This window comes from Balaenoptera musculus, chromosome 1 (assembly GCF_009873245.2).
Source record: "Balaenoptera musculus isolate JJ_BM4_2016_0621 chromosome 1, mBalMus1.pri.v3, whole genome shotgun sequence".
In the NCBI taxonomy this organism is placed as follows: domain Eukaryota; kingdom Metazoa; phylum Chordata; class Mammalia; order Artiodactyla; family Balaenopteridae; genus Balaenoptera; species Balaenoptera musculus.
In genome coordinates this window covers 22343071-22367939 of record NC_045785.1, presented here as the reverse complement: position 1 = coordinate 22367939, position 24869 = coordinate 22343071, and the positions used below count along the sequence as shown (strand labels likewise).

General features: G+C 43.2%; 2 protein-coding genes across 2 annotated transcripts; one reads left to right on the top strand and one right to left on the bottom strand.

The window, feature by feature from the left end:
- Positions 1 to 60: 60 nt before the first annotated feature.
- LOC118899301 (tRNA selenocysteine 1 associated protein 1) lies at positions 61 to 24303 on the bottom strand. Its single transcript, XM_036860802.1, has 9 exons — positions 24168 to 24303; positions 23551 to 23648; positions 17852 to 17951; positions 17195 to 17247; positions 15009 to 15140; positions 13562 to 13681; positions 9065 to 9227; positions 8811 to 8844; positions 61 to 1582 (listed from the first exon to the last, which is right to left on the bottom strand). The coding sequence occupies exons 1-9, from the start codon at positions 24192 to 24194 to the stop codon at positions 1446 to 1448; spliced, it is 864 nt and encodes a 287-aa protein (XP_036716697.1). The 5' UTR covers positions 24195 to 24303; the 3' UTR covers positions 61 to 1445.
- On the top strand, positions 18909 to 19344 carry LOC118899317 (alpha-hemoglobin-stabilizing protein-like). The gene has a single exon (XM_036860861.1). It carries the CDS (start codon positions 18909 to 18911, stop codon positions 19161 to 19163), a length of 255 nt encoding a protein of 84 aa, XP_036716756.1. The 3' UTR covers positions 19164 to 19344.
- Positions 24304 to 24869: the final 566 nt, after the last annotated feature.

Here is a 24869-nt window from a genome sequence, read left to right as displayed (position 1 = left end):
AGAGGCAAATAAAGAGACAAGGGGCTCTTTTAGGTGGAAACACCTTTTTTTCTGATGCTGGTACCTGGCATACAAGTGACCAATAAAAGATTCCTAGGGCTTCCCTGGTGGCGCAGTGGTTGAGAATCTGCCTGCTAATGCAGGGGACACGGGTTCGAGCCCTGGTCTGGGAGGATCCCACATGCCGCGGAACGGCTGGGCCCGTGGGCCCCAACTACTGAGCCTGCGCGTCTGGAGCCTGTGCTCCGCAGCAAGAGAGGCCGCGATAGTGAGAGGCCTGTGCACCGCGATGAAGAGTGGCCCCCGCTTGCCGCCACTAGAGAAAGCCCTAGCACAGAAACTGAAGACCCAACATAGCAATCAATCAATAAATCTTTAAAAAAAAGATTCCTGGATGTATGTTTGTGTCAATTTTCTTGATGTCCCTCAAATTGTTGGTTATTCCCTATTTAAATACTCCCGTAAGACCCAGAATGAATTATAGTCTAATTTCTGAAGAAAAGGTTGATCTCAGAAAGGAACAAAACGACCAGTTCTATAATTGCAATTATATTACTCTTGCTGAGTGAGAATTCAGGCTGAGCGCAGGACTGGTACTTAATGATCTTTGAAGGCAGTATACTCCACACACACCCCCAGTTTCCTAGCACAAAGCTATAGGTAAGGCTTTTCAGGAGGGTCCTTGTGGTAAGTTAAATGGGATCTCCTAATTTATTTGGAAAATAAGTACAGAGATGTGTAAGGCTGGCACCAAGATCTGGTTTGGTGATGGCTGACCTCATGGTCAGGTTATCTTTCTGAATTACCGGTTCCTATATATAAATGGATTAATACCTACTAACAGGTGGGCTTGGCACATAGATGGCACAGGCTTGTACCTAAAACAATCCAGGCCTTTTGGTCTAGATTAAGCTGGCCCCAACACCTCTCTCAATGGGCCACTTCCTCCCAGTCTGAATAATGAACTCTACCTAGCCACCAGACTGGAAGCAGGTTTGTTGGGGGAAGGGAATACCTGAAAGCAAATAATTGCCCACCATTTGGCACCATTCCAGCAGGCAATCCATGCACTCTGACCTCAAGAGAACCTTAAGGATTAATGTGCCTGTCAGCTAAGAAGTTGGTTTAGTAACTGTTAACTTTGGTGGTTAATCCTTATCTCCTGGAGTGTAGACAACCCTACCTGGATAAATGATTATTGTTCAAAGAAAATTGGAACCTCATTCAACCCTCTTCTAACAACTGGTCCCTTCATTTTCAAACTCAAATGGCTCAAATGAAGGCAGCAGTATCCCAGGAAATAGTCATAATTTCGGGAAACAGTTGATGACTAAAATCTTACCAAACATTTCAAAAAAGGTAAAAGTTCTCGAAGTAATCTTTTTTTAAAAAAGGAGTCTCTTGGCTCCCTCCCGGAGTCCACTGTGGCTTGTGCCTCATCCTGGCTACATCACGGCAGGGATCTCGGAAGACACCGTGTCCAGGGGCTGCCAGTGACAGTCCATCAGCGCGTCATACAGCTCCTCGCTCTGCTCCATGAACTCCTTGTTGGCCTCAGTCACATCCAGCTGTGGCATGGGGTCTGGAAGAGAAGCAAGGATGGGTTCAGGGGGCACAGAGGGGAGAAGCACTCAGCAGCCACAAGAGACTCAGTACCCTCCTTCCTCACGTGGGCTGACAGCACTGCCTTGCAGGGTTTCTGTGAGGATGAAAATGGTAATGTACAGTTCACACTTGAATAGCATGAGTGTGAACCACGTGGGTCCACTTGTATGTGGATTTTTTCAAGAGTAAATGCTACAGTACTACACAATCCACAGTTGGTTGAATCTGAAGATGTGGAGTAACAGGATAGGGAGGGCTGACTAGGTTACATGTGGATTTTTGACTGTGACGTTGGTAGGCGCCCCTAACTGTGAGCTGATCAAGGGTCAACTGTACTTGGAGAATGTAACACATGTAATTAGAACTCAAATAATGGCGGCTGTTACTCCACATTTATTAAACACTACACATATCTCTAGCTGTCACATGCCCCGGATTTTCTGGTGTGGTCCTGTTTTTCAATTTGGGTTTGGAAAATCTGATCAACAAAATAATCAAGAACAATGACTGTCTAATGAAAGAGCTATGGTCAAATACAGGAGCTGAAACACCAAGTCCTGTATTTTTAAACTTTTCTTTTTTTTTTTTTTTTAAATTTTTATTTATTATTTATTTATTATGTTTATTTTTGGCTGTGTTGGGTCTTCGTTTCTGTGTGAGGGCTTTCTCCAGTTGCGGCGAGTGGGGGCCACTCTTCATCGCGGTGCGCGGGCCTGTCACTATCGCGGCCTCTCTTGTTGCGGAGCAGAGGCTCCAGACGCTCAGGCTCAGTAGTTGTGGCTCACGGGCCCAGCTGCTCCGTGGCATGTGGGATCCTCCCAGACCAGGGCTCGAACCCGTGTCCCCTGCATTGGCAGGCAGATTCTCAACCACTGCGCCACCAGGGAAGCCCTAAACTTGTCTTTCTTGATTGCAATAGTGGTATTCGTTCACCAGAAATCATGACAAAATACATAATAGTTTTCTCTTTTTTTAAAACCCCTAACAAGTAAACTATTCTTAGGAGGGAATATTACCTAGCATTGAAAATGAACCTCAGCTGCATCCAACTTGGATGAGTCTCACAAATAAAATGCTGACTATTGAATGAAAGAAGCAAGACAGTACATACAGTACAACAGCACTGAAGTTCAAAAACAGGCAAAACCAAACCCTGCTGTTTAGGGATGCATATCTATGTGATAAAACTATAAAGAGAAGAAGTTTTGTCCCTACAAAAGCCAATACATTAAGTAGTTTTCCTTAGCGGGGTTGGGGGTTGTGACTGGGGGAATGTTGGCAATGTTTCCACTTGACCTGAATGAAGGTTTCATGGGCATTTCATCATTACGTATCAAACTATACATGTTTTATCTACTTTTCATGTACTTATATTTCACAATTCAAAAAGTTTAAAAGAATCCTCAGTTACTATGACTGATAACATTTTATATTTTCCTTTTAGTATTGTTGGTTTAAAATGCACACACCCAGGCCTTCCCTGGTGGTTAAGACTCCGTGCTTCCAAAGCAGGGGGCATGAGTTCGATCCCTGGTTGGGGAAGTTCCGCATGCCTAGGGTGTGGCCATAAATAAATTAATTTTAAAAATAAAATGTACACACCCATTCATTAAAACATTTTAAAATTAACTGGAGAAATTAAAGACCTTAATAAAGAAATCCCACGTACTTCGACTGGAAGACAAATACAGATGGCCCTCGACTTAATGATGGTTTAACTCACGATTTTTCAACTTTACGATGGTAAAAAAGTGACACACATTCAGTAGAAACTGAATTTTGATCTTTTCCCGGGCTAGCGATATGTAGTACAATATTCTTGTGACGCTGGGCAGCAACATGATCATGAGGGTAAACAAGTAATACACTGAAACTGTTCTGTTTTTCACTAGGATTACAGTATTCAATAAATTGAGAAAATCAACAGTTTATCATAAAATAGGGTTTGTGTTAGATGATTTTGCCCAACTGTAGGTTAATGTTAAGTGTTCTGAGCCTGTTTAAGCTAGGCTAAACTATGACGTTCGGTAGGTTAGGTGTATTAAATGCATTTTTGACTTAATGTTAACTTAAGTCGAGGAAGATCTGTACTGTTAAGATGGCAATACTCCCCAAAGTGATCTATAGATTCAATGCAATCCCTATCAAAATCGCAACTGCCTTTTTTTTTTTGCAGAAATTGACAAGCTGATCATAAAATTTGTATGGAAATGCAAGGCACCCAAAATAGCCTAAACAATCTTCAAAGATAAAGGCTACTAGAATAAAATAGAAAGAATTTTTACAACTCAACAAAAAGACAACCCAATTTAAAAATGGGCAAAAGACTTGAATAGACATTTCTCAAAAAAAGATATACACATGGCCGACAAACACACAAAAGTACGCTCAACATCATTAGCCGTCAGAGAAGTGCAAATCTAACCACAATGAGATACCACTTCAAAGCCACTAAGAGAGCTAAAATGAAAAATAATGACTGTTGGTGAGGATGTGGAGAAACCGGAATCCTCATATGCTACTGGGAATGGAAAGGCTCCAAGCCCTTTTGGAAAAGTTTGGCCATTTCTCAAATGGTTAAAAAGAGTTTACTACATGATCCAGCAATGCACTCCTAGGTATATACCCAAGAGTACTGAAGACTTTTCTATATCCACACAAAAACTTATACACGCATGTTCATAGCAGCATTATTCATAATACCAAAAGTGGAAACAATCCAAATGTCCATCAACAAAATGGATATCCATACAATGGAATATTATTCAACCATAAAAAGAAATGAATGACATGCTACAACATAGATGAATCTTGAAAACACTAAGTGAAAGAAGTTAAGTGAAAGAAGCCATTCACAAAGGACCACACATCATACATGATTCCATTTATTTAAAATGTCCATGATTGGTAAATCCAAAGTAGATGAGTGGTTGCCAGGGACAGGATACTGGAGAGTGACTGCTAGTGGTTTCACAGGGTTTCTTCTGGAATTAGTGGTAATGGCTCCAAGATTTTTGACTATTCTAAAAACTACTGAATTGTACACTTTAAAAGGGTGAATTTTATGTTATGTGAATTATATCCCCCAAAATAAAAAACAAAAAACCCTAACTGGGATCTTCCTGTATATCCTATTTCAGGACTTTTTCCATTGAGAACATTTTCCTATGTCAATATTCTTAGAGAAAGACATAATTTAATAAAACAAACAAAAAATCTTAAGAAAAACCTTACCGGACTTCCCTGTTGGTGCAGTGGTTAAGAATCCGCCTGCCAACGCAGGGGACACGGCTTCGAGCCCTGGTCCAGGAAGATCCCACATGCCGCGGAGCAACTAAGCCTGTGTGCCACAACTACTGAGCCTGTGCTCTAGAGCCCGCGTGCCACAACTACTGAAGCCCGTGCACCTACAGCCCGTGCTCTGTAACAAGAAGCCACTGCAATGAGAAGCCCACACACCGCAACCAAGAGTAGTCCCCTCTCTCTGCAACTAGAGAAGGCCCACGCGCAGCAACTAAGACCCAATGCAGCCAAAAATAAATAAATTTATTAAAACAAACAAAAACCTTACTGTATTTGTTTAACAAATCCCCTATTATTAGATATTTATCTGTACTGATATCATTTTGGGATAAAATCTTTCAGGTAAAATTGATTCAATGGATATGAACATTGTAAGAATTCTTTACAGAAACATAGTATATTTTAATTTGTATTTGATTACTAGTATTAGCAGTGTGATGGTTACATTTTATGTGTCAACTTGCTTAGGTTACTGGTGCCCAGTCTAGATGAAGATATTTTGTAGATGTGATTAACATCAACAAATCAACTGACTTTGAGTAAAGATTACTCTCAATAACATGGGTGGGCCTTAGCCAATCAATTAAAGGCCTTAAGGCCTTAAACTCAAGGTTTCCCAAAGAAGGAATTCTACCTCTAGGCAGTAATACAGAAATTCTGTCTGAGTTTCCAGCTTGCTGGCCCACCTTTCAGATTATAAATACGTATATCCTATTGGCTCTGTTTCTCTGGAGAACCTTGACTGACACAAATAATGTATGTTTAGATTCTTTTTTCTTGTGGTTTATAGGCCATTTGTGCTTCTTTTGTATATTTTTTCCGCTTTTTTATATATTTATTTATTTTTGGCTGCATTGGGTCTTCATTGCTGCGAGCAGACTTTCTCTAGTTGAGGCGAGCGTGGACTACTCTTCGTTGCGGTGCGCAGGCTTCTCATTGCAGTGGCTTCTCTTGTTGCACAGCACATGCTCCAGGCATGCGGGCTTCAGTAGTTGTGGCGCACAGGCTTAGCTGCTCCGTGGCATGTGGGATCTTCCCGGACCAGGGCTTGAACCCGTGTCCCCTGCATTGGCAGGCGGATTCTTAACCACTGTGCCACCAGGGAAGTCCCTTCTTTTGTAAATTGTTTCCAGTTTTCTCAGCTACTCTTAAGAATCAACCAGTGAGTGCTGAATCAACAAGTCAGTGGTGAATCTTTTCACATAAGTACTGTGCCCGTTCCACCAGAGGGATATTTCTCTTGTAATTTTAATCTAAATCATGAGTTGAAGCTTTGAGCACGCACAGCAGCTCCAGTGGAGGTATCAGCATATGGGAACGGACCAGCAAAGGGCTCCATCAAGGGCAGGCATTTGTTTTCTTGTTGTTTTTCATTTGTCTGTTTGTTTGGGGTTGTTTTGGCTGTGCCACATGGCTTGCTGGGTCTTAGTTCCCTGACCAGGGACAGAACCCAGGCCATGGCAGTGAAAGCCCCGAGTCCTAACCACTGGACCACCAGAGAATCCCCAAGGGCAGGCATTTGGGTGTGCTGAACTCTATGGACACATGTACAATAAAGCACCCTTCCTCACTCTGAAGACTGGGCCTGGAGGATGGCCTGTTGAGCCAAGGGATAGACGAAGGATGACAATCCCTGCGGTGCCCCATCACTGTGTGGCTATTAGGTTGAAATGGGAGGTGTTAGGGAATTCCCTAGTGGTCCAGTGGTTAGGACTCCACGCTTTCACTGCCAAAGGTACGGGTTCAACACCTGGTGGGGGAAGTAAGATCCCACAAGCCATGCGAGGTGGCCAAGAAAAAAAAAAAGGGAGGCATTACAACTCTGTGGTAAAGAGCATGAAGTCTGGGGCAAGACTGCAGGGGTTCCAAGACAGTAACACCTCTTGCTACCATGTTGCAACTATGCTGACCTTGAACAAGTAATTTAACTTCTCCACCTGTTTTCTCTTCTGTAAAATCAAGATAACTGTGGTACTTACCTCAAAGCCCTAGTGAAGGTCAAATGAGTTAATACATGTAAAGTGCTTAGAACAATGCCCTGCATATAGTACAACCTGTTAGCTATTATTAACTATCTAAGCTTCAGTTTTCTTTTCTGTAGAATGGGGTTTATAACAGTACCTACTCATCAAAGAGTTGACAGGCAGCAGTGCCTGGCACAAAATATGTTGGCTATTATTATACTATTAATGGATGAGAAAGAAATAGAAAAATTCTAAGGAGTTATACACAAATATTACAATCAGGATAATTTCTTTAAAAAGGAGGCAATGCAGTGCTTCCTGCAGGAAACGGTGAGAGACTGAGGATAGAAAGACAGGGACCCCAGGTTCAACCTTGCTTCTAACTCACTGTGTGACCCTGAGAAGACAGCAAGGATCGCCAGCTCCCCATCCGTCAACTGGAGCTCAATGTCCTGCCCAGTCCACCCCTAGGGTCACTGCTGCCAGAATTAGAGGACAACACATAAGTGAAAGTGCTTTAAAATGCTATGAAGTATATACAATATTCCTATAGGTATAGTTTTTAAAAACATTTTAATGAATTATATGGCATTTCTCCCAATAGATATTAATATGATAATAGCTGCCCCTCCCACTAACAGATTTGCTTTATCCAATAGATGTTTCTTCTGCTGGTCAACAGTTTAATCATTTGTATGAATCCCTCTAAATATATAATTGCGCTCTTGTTCCTCTTAGCAATTTTCCCATTAATATTTAAATAAGCTTACCTCCCAATTTGAAAATAAAAATTAAATTTGAAAAAAAAAATGCTACGAAGTAGACAAGTTTGTTTTTTGCCTGCAGATGTTTCCTTTAAAGGATATTTTGCTTACAGATCACTTTCCCTATGACCTTCTCTCTTTTTTTTTTTATAAATTTATTTATTTCATTTATTTATTATTTTTGGCTGTGTTGGGTCTTTGTTGCTGTGCACGGGCCTTCTCTAGTTGTGGCGAGCGGGGGCTACTCTTTGCAGTGCACGGGCTTCTCACTGCAGTGGCTTCTCTTGCTGCGGAGCACGGGCTCTAGGCACACAGGCTTCTGTAGTTGTGACGCGCAGACTTCAGTAGTTGTGGCTCACGGGCTCTAGAGCTCAGGCTCAGTAGTTGTGGCGCACGGGCTTAGTTACTCCGTGGCATGTGGGATCTTCCTGGACTAGGGCTCGAACCTGTGTCCCCTGCACTGGCAGGCGGATTCTTAACCATTGCGCCACCAGGGAAGCCCCTGACCTTCTCTTAAAGAATAATTCTTAAAACAGAAAAAGACTCAAAGTTTAAAATCTATCTTACATAAAGTTTTATTTACTTAGAAATCAATGTCTGATTTTATGACAACTGTTATTTTACTTCTTTAAACCTTAAACCTAACATCTGTTCAGAAACATGTTGAAAAAAAATCTTGTTTTTTATAATTTTTCAAACCTTAGAGACTCCTTTAAGAAGTACGAATATCTCATTTGAAAAAAACATTTGTCTGAAGATTAGCAATTCCTCTCGATTTCCTTTCTTTTTTCTTCTTTAAATTCAGTAAAAATCATAATAAACTTTTAATTAAAAAAAGTAATAATGGCTATTACTATGTAGCAAAATTGGGGGTGATTTTCAGTTTCTTCATAACACTTTACTGTATTTTTCAAACTTTCAATAACTATTACTTGAAAGTGAGAAAAACATGTAATTTAAAGATATATGGGAAAAAATTAAAACATGAAATGAAAAAAATGAATTTTACAAACTGTGAAACAAATATAAGGCAATGGTGTCTTTGCTACAGACCTATATCCTGTCAGGGCTCCCCCACCCCCGTCAGTTGCTCCCCAGGGTGCTTTGAGATCTGCACTACCCCCTCGGGTAATACTCACATCTTACCCACTGAGTGAAGGGACTCCTTTCTTACCTTCCAATGCATCATCTCCGACTTCTTCATATGTCTGCCAAGAGACCAGAGAGGTGGGTGAGAAGCATGGTGAAATCCTGGCCCATGACTAGGACGGTTTATTTTTAATAAGAGGAACTAAGCTGCTTCATCTTTCCTTCTGTTTTTTTCTGAAGCCCAAGCTCCCGTCCTTACCCATCCCATCTTGGAGAATCACCCAGGTCTCTACAGGATGATGTAACCCAAGAGGGCCAGACCGGCCAAATCACGGGTACCTGCATGGTGCTCTGGGTATAGCCATACTGGGGATAACTGTAGCTGTAGCTGCCTGTGTTCTGGTCATAGCCCCACTGGGCATAGTAGTTCTGGTACTGCTGGTAATACTGGTTGTAGCTGTAACTGTACATTTGACTATATTCCACTGGCTTCACACGGCTCCTTAAATGAAGAAAGAAATAAACAAATAAGCAAACATTTCCATAACACTATGTGACCAGGGACTGTTCTGAGTGTTCTACGCAGATTAACTCATTTAATCCCCACAATAGTGCTATGCAGTTAAATATACCATTATTCCTATTTTACAGATGAGAAAACTGAGGTACAGAGAGGTTACATCATTTGTCCAAAGTCACACAGCGAATAATAGATTCAAACCCAGGCAGTCTGGTCCCAGAGCCCAGCTTTAAAGATAGGAACTTTCGGGATTTCCCTGGTGGTCGAGTGGTTGGGACTGCACACTTTCACTGCCAAGGGCCTGGGTTCGATCCCTGGTCGGGGAACTGGAATCCCGTGGGCTATGCAGCACGGCCAAAAACAAACAAAAAAAAATGGCAGTTTTCAATGGTTAGGTTTGTCTCTCTTGTCAAACCTTGTTAGTACTGACTTTTCCCCTTCTCAAGATCTTGGAGGGCTGTTTTTCTGCCAGCCACAAAGGCTCAGGTGAACATGGCCTGGAGGATCTGGATTTATAATGCTCCAAGAAGCATTTTAAATTACAAAATATCTTATCACCTTTTCTCCACAAAAACACAAGAGAAGCGTTTAAGTAGCCTGGAACTGTAGTCAAAGCTACCATTTATCGAGTAGGTACTTGAGATTCGTGCCCATTATTTTTTTTTAAAGATTTATTTATTAATTTATTTTTGGCTGCGTTGGGTCTTAGTTGCGGCACACGGGATCTTCGTTGAGGCGTGCAGGATCTTCCGTTGCGGCACGCGGGCTCTTTGTTGTGGTGCGTGGGCTTCTCTCTAGTTGTGGTGTGTGGGTTTTCTCTTCTCTAGTTGTGGCACACAGGTTCTAGGGCACGTGGGCTCTGAAGTTGTGGTGCGCGGGTTGCAGAGCGCGTGGACTCCGTAGTTTGTTGCACGCGGGCTCTAGTTGCTGCACGTGAGCTCAGTAGTTGTGGCGCACGGGCTTAGTTGCCCCGCGGCATGTGGGATCTTAGTTCCCTGACCAGGGATCGAACCTGTGTCCCCTGCATTGTAAGGGGGATTCTTTACCATTGGACCACCAGGGACGTCCCTGTGCCCATTATTTTTCATACATAGTCTCCTATTTTAAGTCCTGCAAAGCTCTGTGATAGAGCTATTATTTATTATTCCCATTTTACAGATGAGAACACTGAGCCTCTGAAAAGTTAAGTGATTTACCCAAGACTACACAGAGAAATGAAGCCAAATTTAACTCCAAGGCTCACACTCCTACCACCACACCACTACATACAGCTCCTGCCCTGAGAGACTCAAGACCCCTTGCCCGTCCCCCACTTCCTGCATTCACCAATCAGGGCTGAGGCCCAGGGTCAGCAGAAAGCTTTCTTCTCTGATTCCACGGCTATCCCAGCCACTGCTAACCAAAGACAGAATGTCAAACCTGCAAAGGATCCACTGCTTTCAAAAACTTAAAAAACCACGTGTGATGAGCTCTTCCCAAGTTCCTTGTGAGTTTAATGTCTGCTTGGTGAGAAGGACTCAGCTCAGTTAGACCACGTGACCGCCTTAGCATCACCTCCTGATGGGGTGGCTCGATGAAGTTCGACGGCACAGATTCCCTCTCCCTGCCCACTGCCAGGCTGGAAACTGCTAACGTTTGCCTCCGTGCCACCCCCCACCCTGGCCATGTGTCCAAGGAGTCCACCTCCCTTCTGACATGTTCAGGTCACTGGAGGTACAGTCTCTCTGGCCTGGGTCTGCATACTTCTCTTCTGTTTCTCCACACTCAGCTCTTACAGGCTAACTCTCAAAGGGAACTCTTATCACCTTCAATTCCCAGTGCTTGAGGGCCCCTCCCCACAGGCAGGCATCAAATACTGACAATGTTCAGTGAAGAAACAGATGTAACAGAACATAACCTCCCTGCAGAAGGGACTTTCTCTTGTTTATAGCTACAACTTCAAAGTCTAGGGCGGGGCTGCAGTTGTAGGGACTCGTTATGGCTGACTGAATAAATGGTGACACAGCAGAAACAACCAAAATAGTAAACATCAGAGGAACTGCTAGACAGAATATACAATCAAAACAATATCTTGCAGCTATTAAAAATAGTACAATGACGACGACTGTGCAACTCAATGGCAAAGTGTGTATAATGAGTAAACTGGGGAAGAAAAAGAGTGAGCATTGTTATTGTAATTTAAAAATGAATAAAGAGAGACTTCCCTGGTGGTCCAGTGGTTAAGAATCCACCATCCAATGCAGGGGACGTGGATTTGATCCCTGGTCGGGGAACTAAGATCCCACATGCCACAAGGCAACTAAGCCCTTGCGCTCTAGAGCCTGTGTGCTGCAACTACTGAGCCCGCATGCTCGGGAGCCCATGGGCCACAACTAGAGTGAAGCCTGCGTGCCGCAATGAAGAGCCCATGTGCCGCAACTAAGATTAGATGCAGCCAAATGAATGAATAAATAAATAAATAAAATATTTTTAAAAAAATGAATAAAGAAATGAATCTACCACATGTAAATTGACCCAAATATATGTAGTGTGTGTGTATTTATATCTACATCTGTATCTATATTTATACATCACAGAAGCTAATGGAGAAGCCTGGAAAGGAACCCAGAAATTATAAGCAGTAATTTTAGAGTAATGAGAACATTCCTTTCTTTTAAATATTTTCTTTAATGTTTTTATATATACAATAGAGCTCAGGGACTTCCCTGGTGGTCCACTGGTTAAGAACTGGTCTTGCAATGCAGGGGAGGCCAGTTCGATTCCTGGTTGGGGCACTAGGATCCCACATGCCGCAGGGCAACTAAGCCCGCACACCGCAACTACTGAGCCTGTGTGCCACAAATACAGAGCTCACATGCCGCAACTACTGAGCCTGCATGCCACAACTAGAGATCCCGTGTGCTGCAACTAAGACCTGATGCAGTCAATAAATAAATAAATAAATATTTTAAAAAATATGGCTCAAAACAAATAATATTTGGAGGATGGGACTCACTCAAGCTGATCTTCCATGTATTAAACACTGTTAAACCGCAAAGAGCCTCCAAATCTTTTGCTGCTTTAAAAAACATGGCCATTTGGAAGTTCTGCCCTAAGAGTGCAGCCACTTTTCTACTTTTAACACGGAGTTTCTCAGCTTTGGCAAAATTGACATTTGGATGGCGGGGGCAGATTGTTCTTTGTCACAGGGGCTGTCCTGTGCACTGTAGGATGTTTAGTAGCATCCCTGGCCTGTACTCATTAGATGCCAGCAGCACCTCTCTCCCAGTTGTGATAACCAAATTTGTCTTCAGGTGTTCCAATGACCCTTAGTTGAGAACCATTGCTTGAGCCAAAGGATGGAAGATTCTATGCAGAGAAAAACTGTCTTACATTGGAGTAAAAAACCTGCTTGGAGTTGTAAGGAAAGAAGGGTTTTCTGCAGAGTGACAGGTATAATAGTGATGTACATATTCTCTTGTGTTTGTATCATTAATTTTTTTTTTTTTTTGGCTGCACCACGCAGCTTGTGGGAATTCCCTATATCATGAATTCTTAGCCACTCCCATAGCAAGGGACACTCATAAGAGGTCTGTAGGTTTCATTGATATAAAAAAGGCTAAAGTTGGCTAAAAAGTGTAACTTTCTTCTTTCTGCTCAATTCTTATAAACTGTATGGATAAATTTTTTTTTAATTAATTAATTAATTTATTTATTTATGGCTGTGTTGGGTCTTCGTTTCTGTGCGAGGGCTTTCTCTAGTTCCGGCAAGCGGGGGCCACTCTTCATCGCTGTGCGCAGGCCTCTCACTATCACGGCCTCTCTTGTTGCGGAGCACAGGCTCCAGACGCGCAGGCTCAGTAGTTGTGGCTCATGGGCCTAGTTGCTCCGCGGCATGTGGTATCTTCCCAGACCAGGGCTCGAACCCATGTCCCCTGCATTGGCAGGCAGATTCTCAACCACTGCGCCACCAGGGAAGCCCCTGTATGGATAAATTTTTAACAGCAGCAATACTGGGCAAAGAGCAGGGACATTAAGTTTGCAGACCCAAACTGCTCTTCCAGCATCGCTACCAGCGACGTCTGAATGCATCTGCCTCCCCCAGTCATAGCTCTCTCCCCAGCTATGAGCTTCTGGAGGGGCAGGGTTATGCTAGCTCATCTCTAGCACCCAGCCTGGCAAATATCAGGCACTCATTAATTGTGGCCTGAACTGAATCTCCTGGCAGCCTCCCATTCAGCACGTGGACGCCCTGATTATCAACAACAGACGAGGCGTGTGTGGGTGGGGGTCAGTCCAGAAGCCCTCCCTGGCCCCCACACCAGCGCGGGACTCACGCTTTAGGGATTGCCACACTCAGACGCACTGGTTTAGACCCCAGTCCAACTGCTCCCTGGCACTCTGTCAGGGCTCGCTTCTGTTCCAGCTCATCTGTGAATTTCACAAAACCATAGCCCCTGCAGAAGAAAAACACACACTATTTAGATCACAAATGTGATGGAGGTAAAGCCTAAGAATGAAAAAGGGGCTGAGAAGGGAGAGAATCCATCAAACCACATGTGCAGGGCTGAGAGCCCCATGAGCAGAGGGGTGCCACAGAGCCACGCGAGATTCAAGCACTGGAGGATCCCAAGATCTGCAGAATTCCCACTTTCAGTTCATCAGTCTCTTCCATACTGTCCTGATAGGGCTTCTTCCCAAATAGTAGCTTACCTCCCAATCTACTTGAAAGTATTATTATTATCATTATGGTAGTAGCAGCAGTAGTAACAGTCATAGAAGGTCATTCAGCAAATATTTACCAAGTATGCTAGGTATTACACGAGGCACTGGGACTCAGCAGTCACAAGCAGACGAGGTTCCTGCTCTCCTGAACTCATATTCCACTTGGGGGGTAAATGAATGATAACTAACATTTAATGACCATTTATTATTTCCCAGGCATTGTGCTGAGCATTTTCCCAGGGTTATCTCATTAAACTGTCCAACAACTTGATGAAGGGAGTATCCACATCCTACTGAAGACAGAACCAAAGTTCCGAGAGGTCTAATAGCTTTCCCAAAGTCATAGTAGAAGCAGGATTCAAATTCAAAGCCCAAGCTCATAACTACTACTCAGATCAAGAAAGAACTTTTCCTGACAAATATAGTATGATCTCACTTATATGTGGAATCTAAAATATGATACAGATGAGCTTATTTACAAAACAGAAACAGACTCACAAACACAGAAAACAAACTTATGGTTACCAAAGGTGAAAGGGGGTGGGGGAGGGAAAAATTGGGAGTTTGAGATTAGCAGATACAAACTACTATATATAAAATAGATAAACAAGGTCCTACTGTACAGCACAGGAAACTATATAAATATCTTGTAATAAACCGTAATGGAAAAGAATATGAAAAAGAATATATATACATATAAACCTTTCCTGAGGTCTTTCCACTTTTAAAGTAACAATAATAAATAAAAGAAGAAACACCTATAAAGCATTTCCTATTGATTCATTTATATTACATCATTCAATCCTTAAACCACCCCATGAGAGATGCAGAAACTATTAATCAGTCCCATTTCACAGATGAGGAAACAGGGTCAGAGGTTCAGTAACTTGTCTGCTGCATAATCCCTGGGCAGTACTGAGGCTGGGATTCACACCAGGCAGTTTAGCTCCAGAGCCTGTGCTCTTAACCACAATGCAACATGGCCTCGTGACCACACCTCCATCTATGAGATAAATGCTGCAACCAACAGGGTAGGCATCAATAAAACGAAGGCCTTACTTAGACACTCCTGTCTGGTCCAAAACCACCTTGCCTCCCCGACAGGAGGGGTAGACTTTGACGAAGAATTCATACAGCATGCCATCATCCACATCTGGGGTCAGGTCCCCCACAAAGAGGGAGTACTCGGGGCTGAGAAGAGAGAACAAAATTCAGAGACAAAGACCAAAACTTTTGTTCTGATGAGCTCTCTTGGCCCATTCTAGGTAAATCTTTTCTGGGCCGCCTTAGGAAACAACACATCTGATGGGTCCTTGACCAGGTCCTAATCTGTTTCATTTGGCAGTCCTGGCAGAAGAGTTACGGAAGGAGTCGCCTGCCCCAAGTCGCTCACCCACTGTATAACGCCTGTCTGGCTTCAAGCATTACATGAGTGCAGACGGGGGCACACGTCAGAGGTGCTCAAAAGATAAAACTAGAGATTCTGTATTCACCGCGTATTTTCAATTCAAATGGTGATAGGCAGAGGGAAAATGAGAACTGAACCTTCTCTCCTAAAGATGTGCTAACATGAAATCCCTGAACTTTTAGGACAGGGGTCAGCAAACTTTTTGTATGAAGGCCATATAGTAAATATTTTAGGCTCTTTGGGGACACCTCTGGTCTCTATTGCTCTTTCTTTGTCTGTTTCACAACGCTTTAAAAATGTAAAGGGGGGACTTCCCTGGTGGTCCAGTGCTTAAGACTCCACGCTTCCACCACAGAGGGGCATGGGTTCGATCCCTGGTCAGGGAACTAAGATCCCGCATGCCACGTGGCATGGCATGGCATGGCATGCATGCATACGTAAGTAAATCTGTAAAGGGAGTTCCCTGGCGGTCCAGTGGTTAGGACTCCACACTCTCACTGCCGAGGGCCCAGGTTCAATCCCTGGTTGGGGAACTAGGATCCCACAAGCCGCACGGCACAGCCAAAAAAAAAAAAAGTAAAAACCATCTTTAGCTTGCAGGTGATAACAAAATTAGGCCACAGTTTGCCAACCCCTGTTCTAGAACAATTCTTTACGAAAAAAAAAAGCAAACTCATTATTATTTTATTTCAAGTTAAAGTCAGAATACACAAAAGGAAAAAGAAAAATAAAATTACCAATAACCCAACCACTCAAAGGTAATCACTAAGAACACTTTGATATATACTTTTGTCTTTTTTCTTTGGCTTCTTCTTTTGAATTTACAAAAATTGGATACGACTCGTTTTGTTTCTAGCATTTTTTTCACTTTTAGCATCTCACCAACATCTTAACATATGAGTATTCTGCTATAACATGACACATTAATAGATACACAGCATTCCAAATAATGAACATATTGTAATTTAAACCCCTTCCCTATTATTAGATTACTTGGGTTTTCTCCCAATTTTGCCCATTATATGTAACATTTCAATGAATACTTTCTTTTAAAATTTTTAATGGAGTATAGTTGATTTACAATGTTGTGCTAGTTTCTGGTGTACAGCGAAGTGAATCAGTTATACATATACATATATCCACGCTTTTTTTAGGTTCTTTCCCTATATAGGCCATTACAGAGTATTGAGTTCCCTATGCTATACAGTAGGTTTTTATTAGTTATCTATCTATAAATAGTAGTGTGTATATGTCAATCCCAATCTCCCAATTTATCCCTCCCTCCCCTTATCCCCTGGGAACCATAAGTTAGCTTTCTAAGTCTATGGCTCTACTTCTGTTTTGTAAATAAGTTCATTTGTATCCTTTTTTTAGATTCCACTGTGATATCATATGCTATCAATGAACACTTTCAAGGCTAACCTTTACACACATCAATGAATAAACTCTGAAAAGCAGAATTACAGGTTCAAAGGGTACAACTCTATCTAAAGCTTTTGATACATCGTTTTAAAGCTTTCAGACAGCAATTTGGAATGCTCAATCAATTTATGTTGCTACAACAGGTCGATTCTTACTGAATAAAATGTCAATACTGTGGGCAGTCATGGGACTAGGGGAGGGACCAAATATAGAGAAGACATGGGCCTTGACAGGAAGCAAACTGGAAGCGTCCACCAATAGGGATGGGGGGGGTCGACCTTAGGAGGGAGGCAAAGCGGGGCCAAACTCGGCTCCCCATCCTCCTCTGTGGGAGTGACCGGCACAGTGACACATCTTGTCTCTATCCAGATATTTCCTGGGACTTGAAGCTGCCTTGTGGCTACTCTGTACTTACCTGTTATCTGGCTGTTTCCCATAAGTGGCATAGTTCAGTTTAAAACGTTTTGCCTGGAAATTTAAAAACAAACAAACTAAAACAGAGAAAGGTGTTTCAAGAGTCAAACAATATTTGAAAAAAACTGAAATAAATTACCTTGGCCAAAATATCTCCCCCTCTCTAAGCCTCAGCTTTTTCTCCTGTATAAAAGGAGGGGGTTGCATGGATGACCACTAAGGGCACTGCCAGCTCCATGGTTCTATGAGCCCAGGTGTGCCAGCGTGGTGCAGCTGTAAGCTAAGTAACTGTGGGAAGAGCAGAATGTAACTCTCTTGAAACGTGTCCTCACTGCTGCCAGCCTGTTCTATTTTCTCAAGCAAGAGGTCTAGAGTTTCAAGTCTTCCGTTATGGAGGCAGCGGTGCAGAGTGGAAAGGGAATGGATTTTAGAGGCAACCAATCTTCAGTTTGCATCCTGGCTCTGCCACTTACTACCTGTGTTGCCTTGGGCAAGTTATTCCATTTCCCTGTGATTCAGTTTCCTGGTCTGTCAAAGATAACAATGCCTACTGTTTAGGGTTGTTACAGGATTAAATAAAATATACAGTTGGGATTCAATAAATGAGTTATCAATAACAATAAAAATGGCAACATCATCATTATCTCAGTGTCCTTACAGGTGTGGCTCCTGGAAGGGGTTTCCCGTTGATTTTATGCAAACACTTCTCAGCTGTGGCCAAATCTGCGAATTCTACAAAGCAGTAGCCAGCTGGGATTCTGGAAAGAAAACAGAAAAAGGGAATGGTTAAAGATGTGATACCCAGATGAGAGACTGAGTCTGGGCCTGAAGGGAGGAAAAAATCCTTTTCTAATCAGAGCCCATACTATTAATGTTTACTACACAATCCAATCAAACCTTTAGATCTAACGTCCAGTTTATAGGAAATATTAGGAACAGAACCAGTAAAACACCACCACAAGGAAACAAACAAATCCAGAATGCAGGACCAGAATCCAGAATGTAGTAGAACCTTATGTAAGGCAATCTTATGTCTTTAAAAAGTCAATGTTCTGAGAAAAGAAAGAAGTGGGCTTTTCTACATTAAAAAGAGACAAAAGAACTAAATGCAATACAGGATCTGATCTCTGACTGGATTCTAATTCATTAAAAAACAAAAAAAGAGCTATAAAGGTATTCTGGGGACAATCATAAAAATTTAAATGTAGACTGGCCATTATGTGGTATTAGGGAATCATTAATTTTGTTAGTGTGATATGAGCATTGTTGATATGTAACAGAATGTCCAGTTATTGGCAATGTATATTCAAATATTTAGCAGCAGCTCCTGCCTCCGGGTACTCCTCCAGCCAGCCCAGGAACCAGATGGTTCCTTTCCGACCTCCCGGCCCCGCCTCGACCCCCCTCGACCCCTCGGGGCTGGTCCCCGGTCCTGGTTCTTTCAGCATCTTGTCTGGGGCCGCGGGAGCCCTCTGGCCCGCCAAGCCCTGAAAATACCTGCTTTGCTGTGACCCACGACTTACAGTTATGGGGAGAAGGGAAGAGGGCGTCCCTAGGGAATCGTGTTGAGACCCGGTACCACCACAGAATTTTCAGCTGTGTGGCTTTGGGCAACTCAGTGTCCCTTTCTGGGCCTCGGGTGGCTTCTTTGCTGTGAGGCCAGGGCCTATATTTTACTCCTATTCTATCCCCGGTACCCAACACATAGTAGGCAGATGGCCCTTCTTCAAACCAATAAGGATCTCATTGCTACAGGAATAAAGGAATTTAACATTCTGCTAAATCAGCAGGTCTTCTCTGATCCTGCTGTCCCTGAAGAAGCCATGGTGACTGTGGTGAATGACTGGGCGAACTTCTACATCAACTATTACAGGCAGCAGATGGTGGGGGAGCAGCAAGAGCAGCACGAGGCTGTGCAGGAACTTCGGCAACAGCTGGATACTGTCTGCCTCTTTCCTGGACAAATATAGGAACTTCCTGAAGCCCTTGTGAGCACCCGATCACAGGCTGCCTTTCTCCTCGCCGGGAGACCCAGGCTTGTCTGAGACCCTTAAATGCTGCCTCTGTGTTCTTCAAGGCCTCAGGCTCTGCTCCTTCATGGTGTTACTGCACCCTGACACCTCAATAAAGGCCAGTACTTGTTTTGATGGTTAAAAAAAAAAAAAAAAAAACTTAGCAGTGATATGTCATAATGCTTGTAATTTACTTTCATATGGTTCAGCAAAAAAAAATATCTACCTATCTAAATCTATCTTTATAGAGAGGTAGGTAAGAAAAATATGGCAACATATTTGAAATTAGGTGTTGAGGGACTTCCCTGCACAGTGGTTAAGAACCTGCCTGCCAATGCACGGGACATGGGTTCGAGCCCTGGTCTGGGAAGATCCCACATGCCGCGGAGCAACTAAGCCCATGCGCCACAACGACTAGAGCGCATGAACCACAACTATGGAGCCCACATGCCACAGCTACTGAAGCCTGCGCGCCTAGAGCCCGAGCTCCGCAACAAGAGAAGCCACCGCAATGAGAAGCCCGCGCACCACAACGAAGATTAGCCCCCACTCGCCGCAACTAGAGAAAGCCAGCGTGCAGCAAGGAAGACCCAAGGCAGCCAAAAATAAAGTAAATAAATAAATTAACAAAAAAAAAAAAAAAAGAAATTAGGGGGTGGCTGTATGAGAGTTCATTGTACTCTTCTTTCTACATTTGTTTTAAATTTTTCATAATTTAAAAGGTTTTTTGGATCACCTACCACTGGCCAGGCTGATACAGAGTTGAAGAACATGGTTCCTATTCTTTAGAAACTTAAAATCTATTTGGACAAAGTAAATCCATGGACCTTACCTAATTGGGGGATGTCTGTGAGATTCCTGGTGTTCTATTTTTTAAAGCATCACTAAGAGACATAAGTAGGAGGATGTGGCTAGATCCTCTGACATCCCTTCCTCCTAAGAGATTTATACTGAAAACAGTTAATTTTCCTCAACTGCCTCCTTAAAGCTATCACCAGTGAAATAAACCAGACTTTTCTGGAACTATGATATTCAGTTCAAATAACCTTATGGACACCAAGCCAAAAGGTATGGGAAAGGGCAATACCTGAGCCCAAGGATCTCAGAACACAGTCTATAAGCTCCATAAATGTTGACGCTTAGAAGAATGGTGGGCCAACTCTGTGCCTTCTGTCTTGTGTGTGCTAGAATCTTAAGGCTCACAGATGTAAAGACCACCACCAGTAAGAGCTGAGCATTACTGAGCACTCACTATGGTCCAAGCACTGTGCTAGCCACTTCACATGCACCATCTCATCTAATCCTCACATAACTCTGTGAGGGAATGAAACCATTGCTCCTATTTAGATGTGGAGACTGAGATTTAGGATTATACAATATGCCTTAAACCACACAGCTGGTATGTGCCAAAGGCTGGATTTGAGTTCAGGATAGTCTGACTACATTCTTTTCAGAACATTTTATTTTGAAGAATTCCAAATATAAAAATGGAAAGAATTGCATAGCAAACACCCTATATATATACCCACCACCTACAATTAACATTTTATTATACTTACTTTATCACATAACTGTCCATCCATCCATGCCCCTACCCATTTACCATCCTTATTTTCTGACACATTTCAAAGTAAGTTGCAGATATTAGTATACTTCCCTCAATTACTTTAACATGCTTATTATTAACTAGAGTTCAATGATTGTTTAGTTTTTTCCTCTTAAGGTTAAATTTACATGCAGTGAAATGCACAAATTCTTCAAGATGCTGAGTTATTTCCACCAGATTAATTTTGTGTATTTTAGAACTTTATGTAAATGCAGTAAGGCTTCTTTAATTTAGCATAATGTTTTTAAGATTCATTCATGTTGTCACTATATTAGCAGTCTGTCCCTTTTTATTGCTAAGTGGTATTTTATTGTATGAATATACCAGTATTTATTTACCTACTTACCTATTCATGGATACCTGGACTGCAGTTTGGGGCCATTGTCCAATGTGCTATGCACATCCTTTTTCAAGTCCTTTTTCTGGTAGACGCATGTTTTCATTTCTCTTGGGTAAATACCTAGGACTAGGGACTTCCCCGGTGGGCCAGTGGTTAAGATTCCCCACTCCCAATGCAGGGGACCCAGGTTCAATCCCTGGTCAGGGAAATGAAAGAAAAAAAAAAAAGAGCCCGCATGCCACGATGAAGATCTCACACACGGCAACTAAGACCCAGCGCAGCCAAATAAATAAATAGATATTTTAAATATATATATATATAAAATACCTAGGACTAGACTTGTTGTGCCATATGGTGGTAGGTGTATTTAAGAAACTGCCAGGGAATTCCCTGGTGGTCCAGTGGTTAGGACTCGATGTTTTCACTGCCAAGGCCTGGGTTCAATCCCCGGTTGGGGAACTAAGATCCTGCAAGCCGTGCAGCATGGCCGAAAAAAAAAAAAAGAGAAAGAAAAAGAAAAAAGAAAACTGCCAGACACTTGTCCCCAGGGGTCATACCATTTTATAGTCCCACCAGTGATGAGAGATGTGGCTGCTCCACATGTGACTGCATTCTCTTTTTTTCTTTGTTGAATTTTAAAAATTGTCGTTGGGTATACAAAACATAAAATGTACCATTTTAACCATTTTTAAGTATACAGTTCTGTGGTATTAAGTACATTCACATTGTTGTGCAACCAATCACTATATCCTTTCTTTTTTTTTTCTTTTTTTTTTTAAGCTTTTATTTTATTTATTCTTGGCTGTGTTGGGTCTTCGTTGTTGCACACTGGCTTTCTCTAGTTGCGTCGAGAGGGGGCTTGTCTTGTTGCGGAACACGGGCTCTAGGCATGTGGGCTCAGTAGTTGTGGCGCACAGGTTTAGTTGCTCCGCGGCATGTGGGATCTTCCCAGACCAGGGATCCAACCCATGTCCCCTGCATTGGCAGGCGGATTCCTATCCACTGCGCCACCAGGGAAGTCCCCAATCACTATATTCTTAAGCACTATGCTCTGCTGCATATTATTTTTTCTTGGGTCTTATCTTTTTCCCGTATTTTCTCAGTTCCTGGTTTTTAATTTACGTTTATTTATTTTACAGCATTCTTATACGCCGCTTCAAAGTCTTTGTCATATGAGACAGAATGCACATGTAATGTGTCTGTAAATGCCACCATAAAAAATCAGCTAGAGTTTAGTAATCAATGGTATGAAAGGATAATTCCAATTCTTAATAAAGATTAAAATGTGAGAACCTATATCACTGTTTTAAAAAGAAGAAAGTATTACAGAATGTATTTTCATGCCAGTAGCTGATTATCGGGGTTTTCTGTCTACAGGAACAAGAAGAAAAACATTTAGGCCAGCATGCTCTACCAGTCAGAAAATCCGTCCCTGGGTACCGGGGTTCTGAATACACAAAGTACCTGTTCACCAAACAGCCAAAGACCTGGCCACACTTCGTATCTCTCACCTGTATTTTTCAACTATTCGACATTTTAGCAAGCTGCTTTAGTACTTGGCACAGAGTAGACGCTCAATAAACACTGTCAAATTGATAAAGGAATCCTGTTATTTCTAACTAGAACCCTAAGGAAACCTAAGCTCCTAAGAAAGAAAGAAGAAACTGGAGGCAATAGAGCACTTCTATCTGAAAGTATTTTCTGCATTTCGTTTTGTATACTTATTTATTACCTCATTCCCCCATTAGCATGTAGTAAACTCCACGAGAGGAGGGACTACGTCTGGCTTGTTTCAGCCATGTACCCAGGGAATCTAGAACAGCAGCACATAGGTAGTGTCTTATTCACATAAGAGTTAAGGGCACTCATGAGCTTTGAGAACAGAGCTGAATTACAGTCCTGGCTTCTCATTTAAAAGCTGTGTAACTTTAAGACAGTTGTTAAGCTTCTCTAATAACAGTACTTAGCTCAGAGGTTTTTGTGATTTTTAAAGTGCTTATTACCTAGCAGATCATAATCTGTTTATATTTACCAAGCATATACCATATGCCAGACACTGTTCTAAACGTTGAATGTGAATTAATAGCACTTAATCCTCACCAGAACTCTATGAGGTAGATACTTTTATTATCTCCATTTTTATAGGCAAGGTGAAGAAGAGGAAGAGGTTAAATAACTTGATCAAGGTCACACAGCAGACAGCTTTCAAAACCAGTCTGGCTCGAGTCAGCAATACGCTATACGTCCTCTTAACAAGCCCCCAAATGCTTATACCATTACAATAACATTATTAGGCGTGAGAAGCCCCGACTCTCTGCGATGTTTACCTTCTCCTGAATGACACTTGCAGCACGATCTACTGAGGAGACCTGAGGCTCAGACGGAAGGAGAGAACATACCCAGTGAGGCGGTTTCGGATAATTTTGACGCTCATCACGGTCTCCCCCATGGTGGCAAAGGCTCTGGAGATGAAGTTCTCATCCATGTAGGGTTCCAGCTGCGTAAACACAAGAGCAGAGCGGCTCAGGCCAGCATCCAGGCTCCTCATTCCCGCATCCGGAGCCCCTCCCCCTCAGCCCGGGGTTGGCTGCTCGCTGCGGGCGGGAGTGGGGTGGGGTGAAGAGGCTTTCGTCTGCGGAGTGGTCTGAAGCCTGCGTTCCCAGTCCCCTGCCTTCCTTCCCTTCAAATTTACTCCTTTGAGGAAGTCTCCCCTTTGGATTTAGGAACCCCATCCCTCCAGTCCTACAACCACGGGCGCTCTTCAATCCTTGGGATTCCTCTCATTCTATCCGCCCAAAGACCCCCCCTCTTTCCCTGGCGTGAACCCAGGACCCCTCCCCCTCCGAATCAGCCCCTTCACCTAGATGCTGGGACCCGCTTCGGAGTCACCTAAGAGAACTCCCCTGCCCATTCACTTCCACCCTTTTGGGATCCGAGGACCCTCCTCCTCAGTCCCTTTCTCCCTCGTGACACTAAGATTCCTGCTCCGCAGACCCGGACGGCCGCCCTCACTCACGTCGCCCATCCACAGGCTGGCCGCCATGCCCAAGGCCCAGCCTGGACTTTGCTGGCCACCGAGGCTGGCGCGGACGCCGGACCGCCGAGCCGGAACCTCCAAGGAGCATGCGCCTCCGACGCCTTCTGCGCACGCTCCGCAACTCGGCGCCCAGGGCCCCGCCCACGTGCCGCTCGGGGTCTTGCCGGATCCCTGCGGGCGGGTCTCCAGACTGGAGCCTGCGGGATGGGGCGGGGCAGACGCTGCCTGGCGTTGGACGGTGGGTGGCGCGGGTGGGGGCTTTCTCGGGTTTCTTTCTGATTTTATTTAAACACACACGTACATATAAAATTACAGAAGTAATTTTACGCTCGTTGTAAAAAATTGCAAGTATAAGCACATTTTTTTTAACAAGTTAAAGATCCCCTTTGGGAACCTGGACGATTCAGTCCCACTAACTCTGTGTGACTTCAGGCAAATTACCGACTGGCCCGCCCCAGCCACCCCTTCACCCCGCATTTCCCAGTTTGCAAGACATTTCTGTTGACGCTGCAATGGGATTCTTTCATCATTCCCGTGTATAGCCCTAGGGTGCGGGGAGGGTAGAGTTAAAGTGAGTGTAAATTGAGGCAACCCTGTCTTCTCAACCAATCAAATCAATCCCCGTCTTGTCCCTTTCTTGCGTCCACATCCCCTACACTAATCCAAACTGCCAGTTCTAAC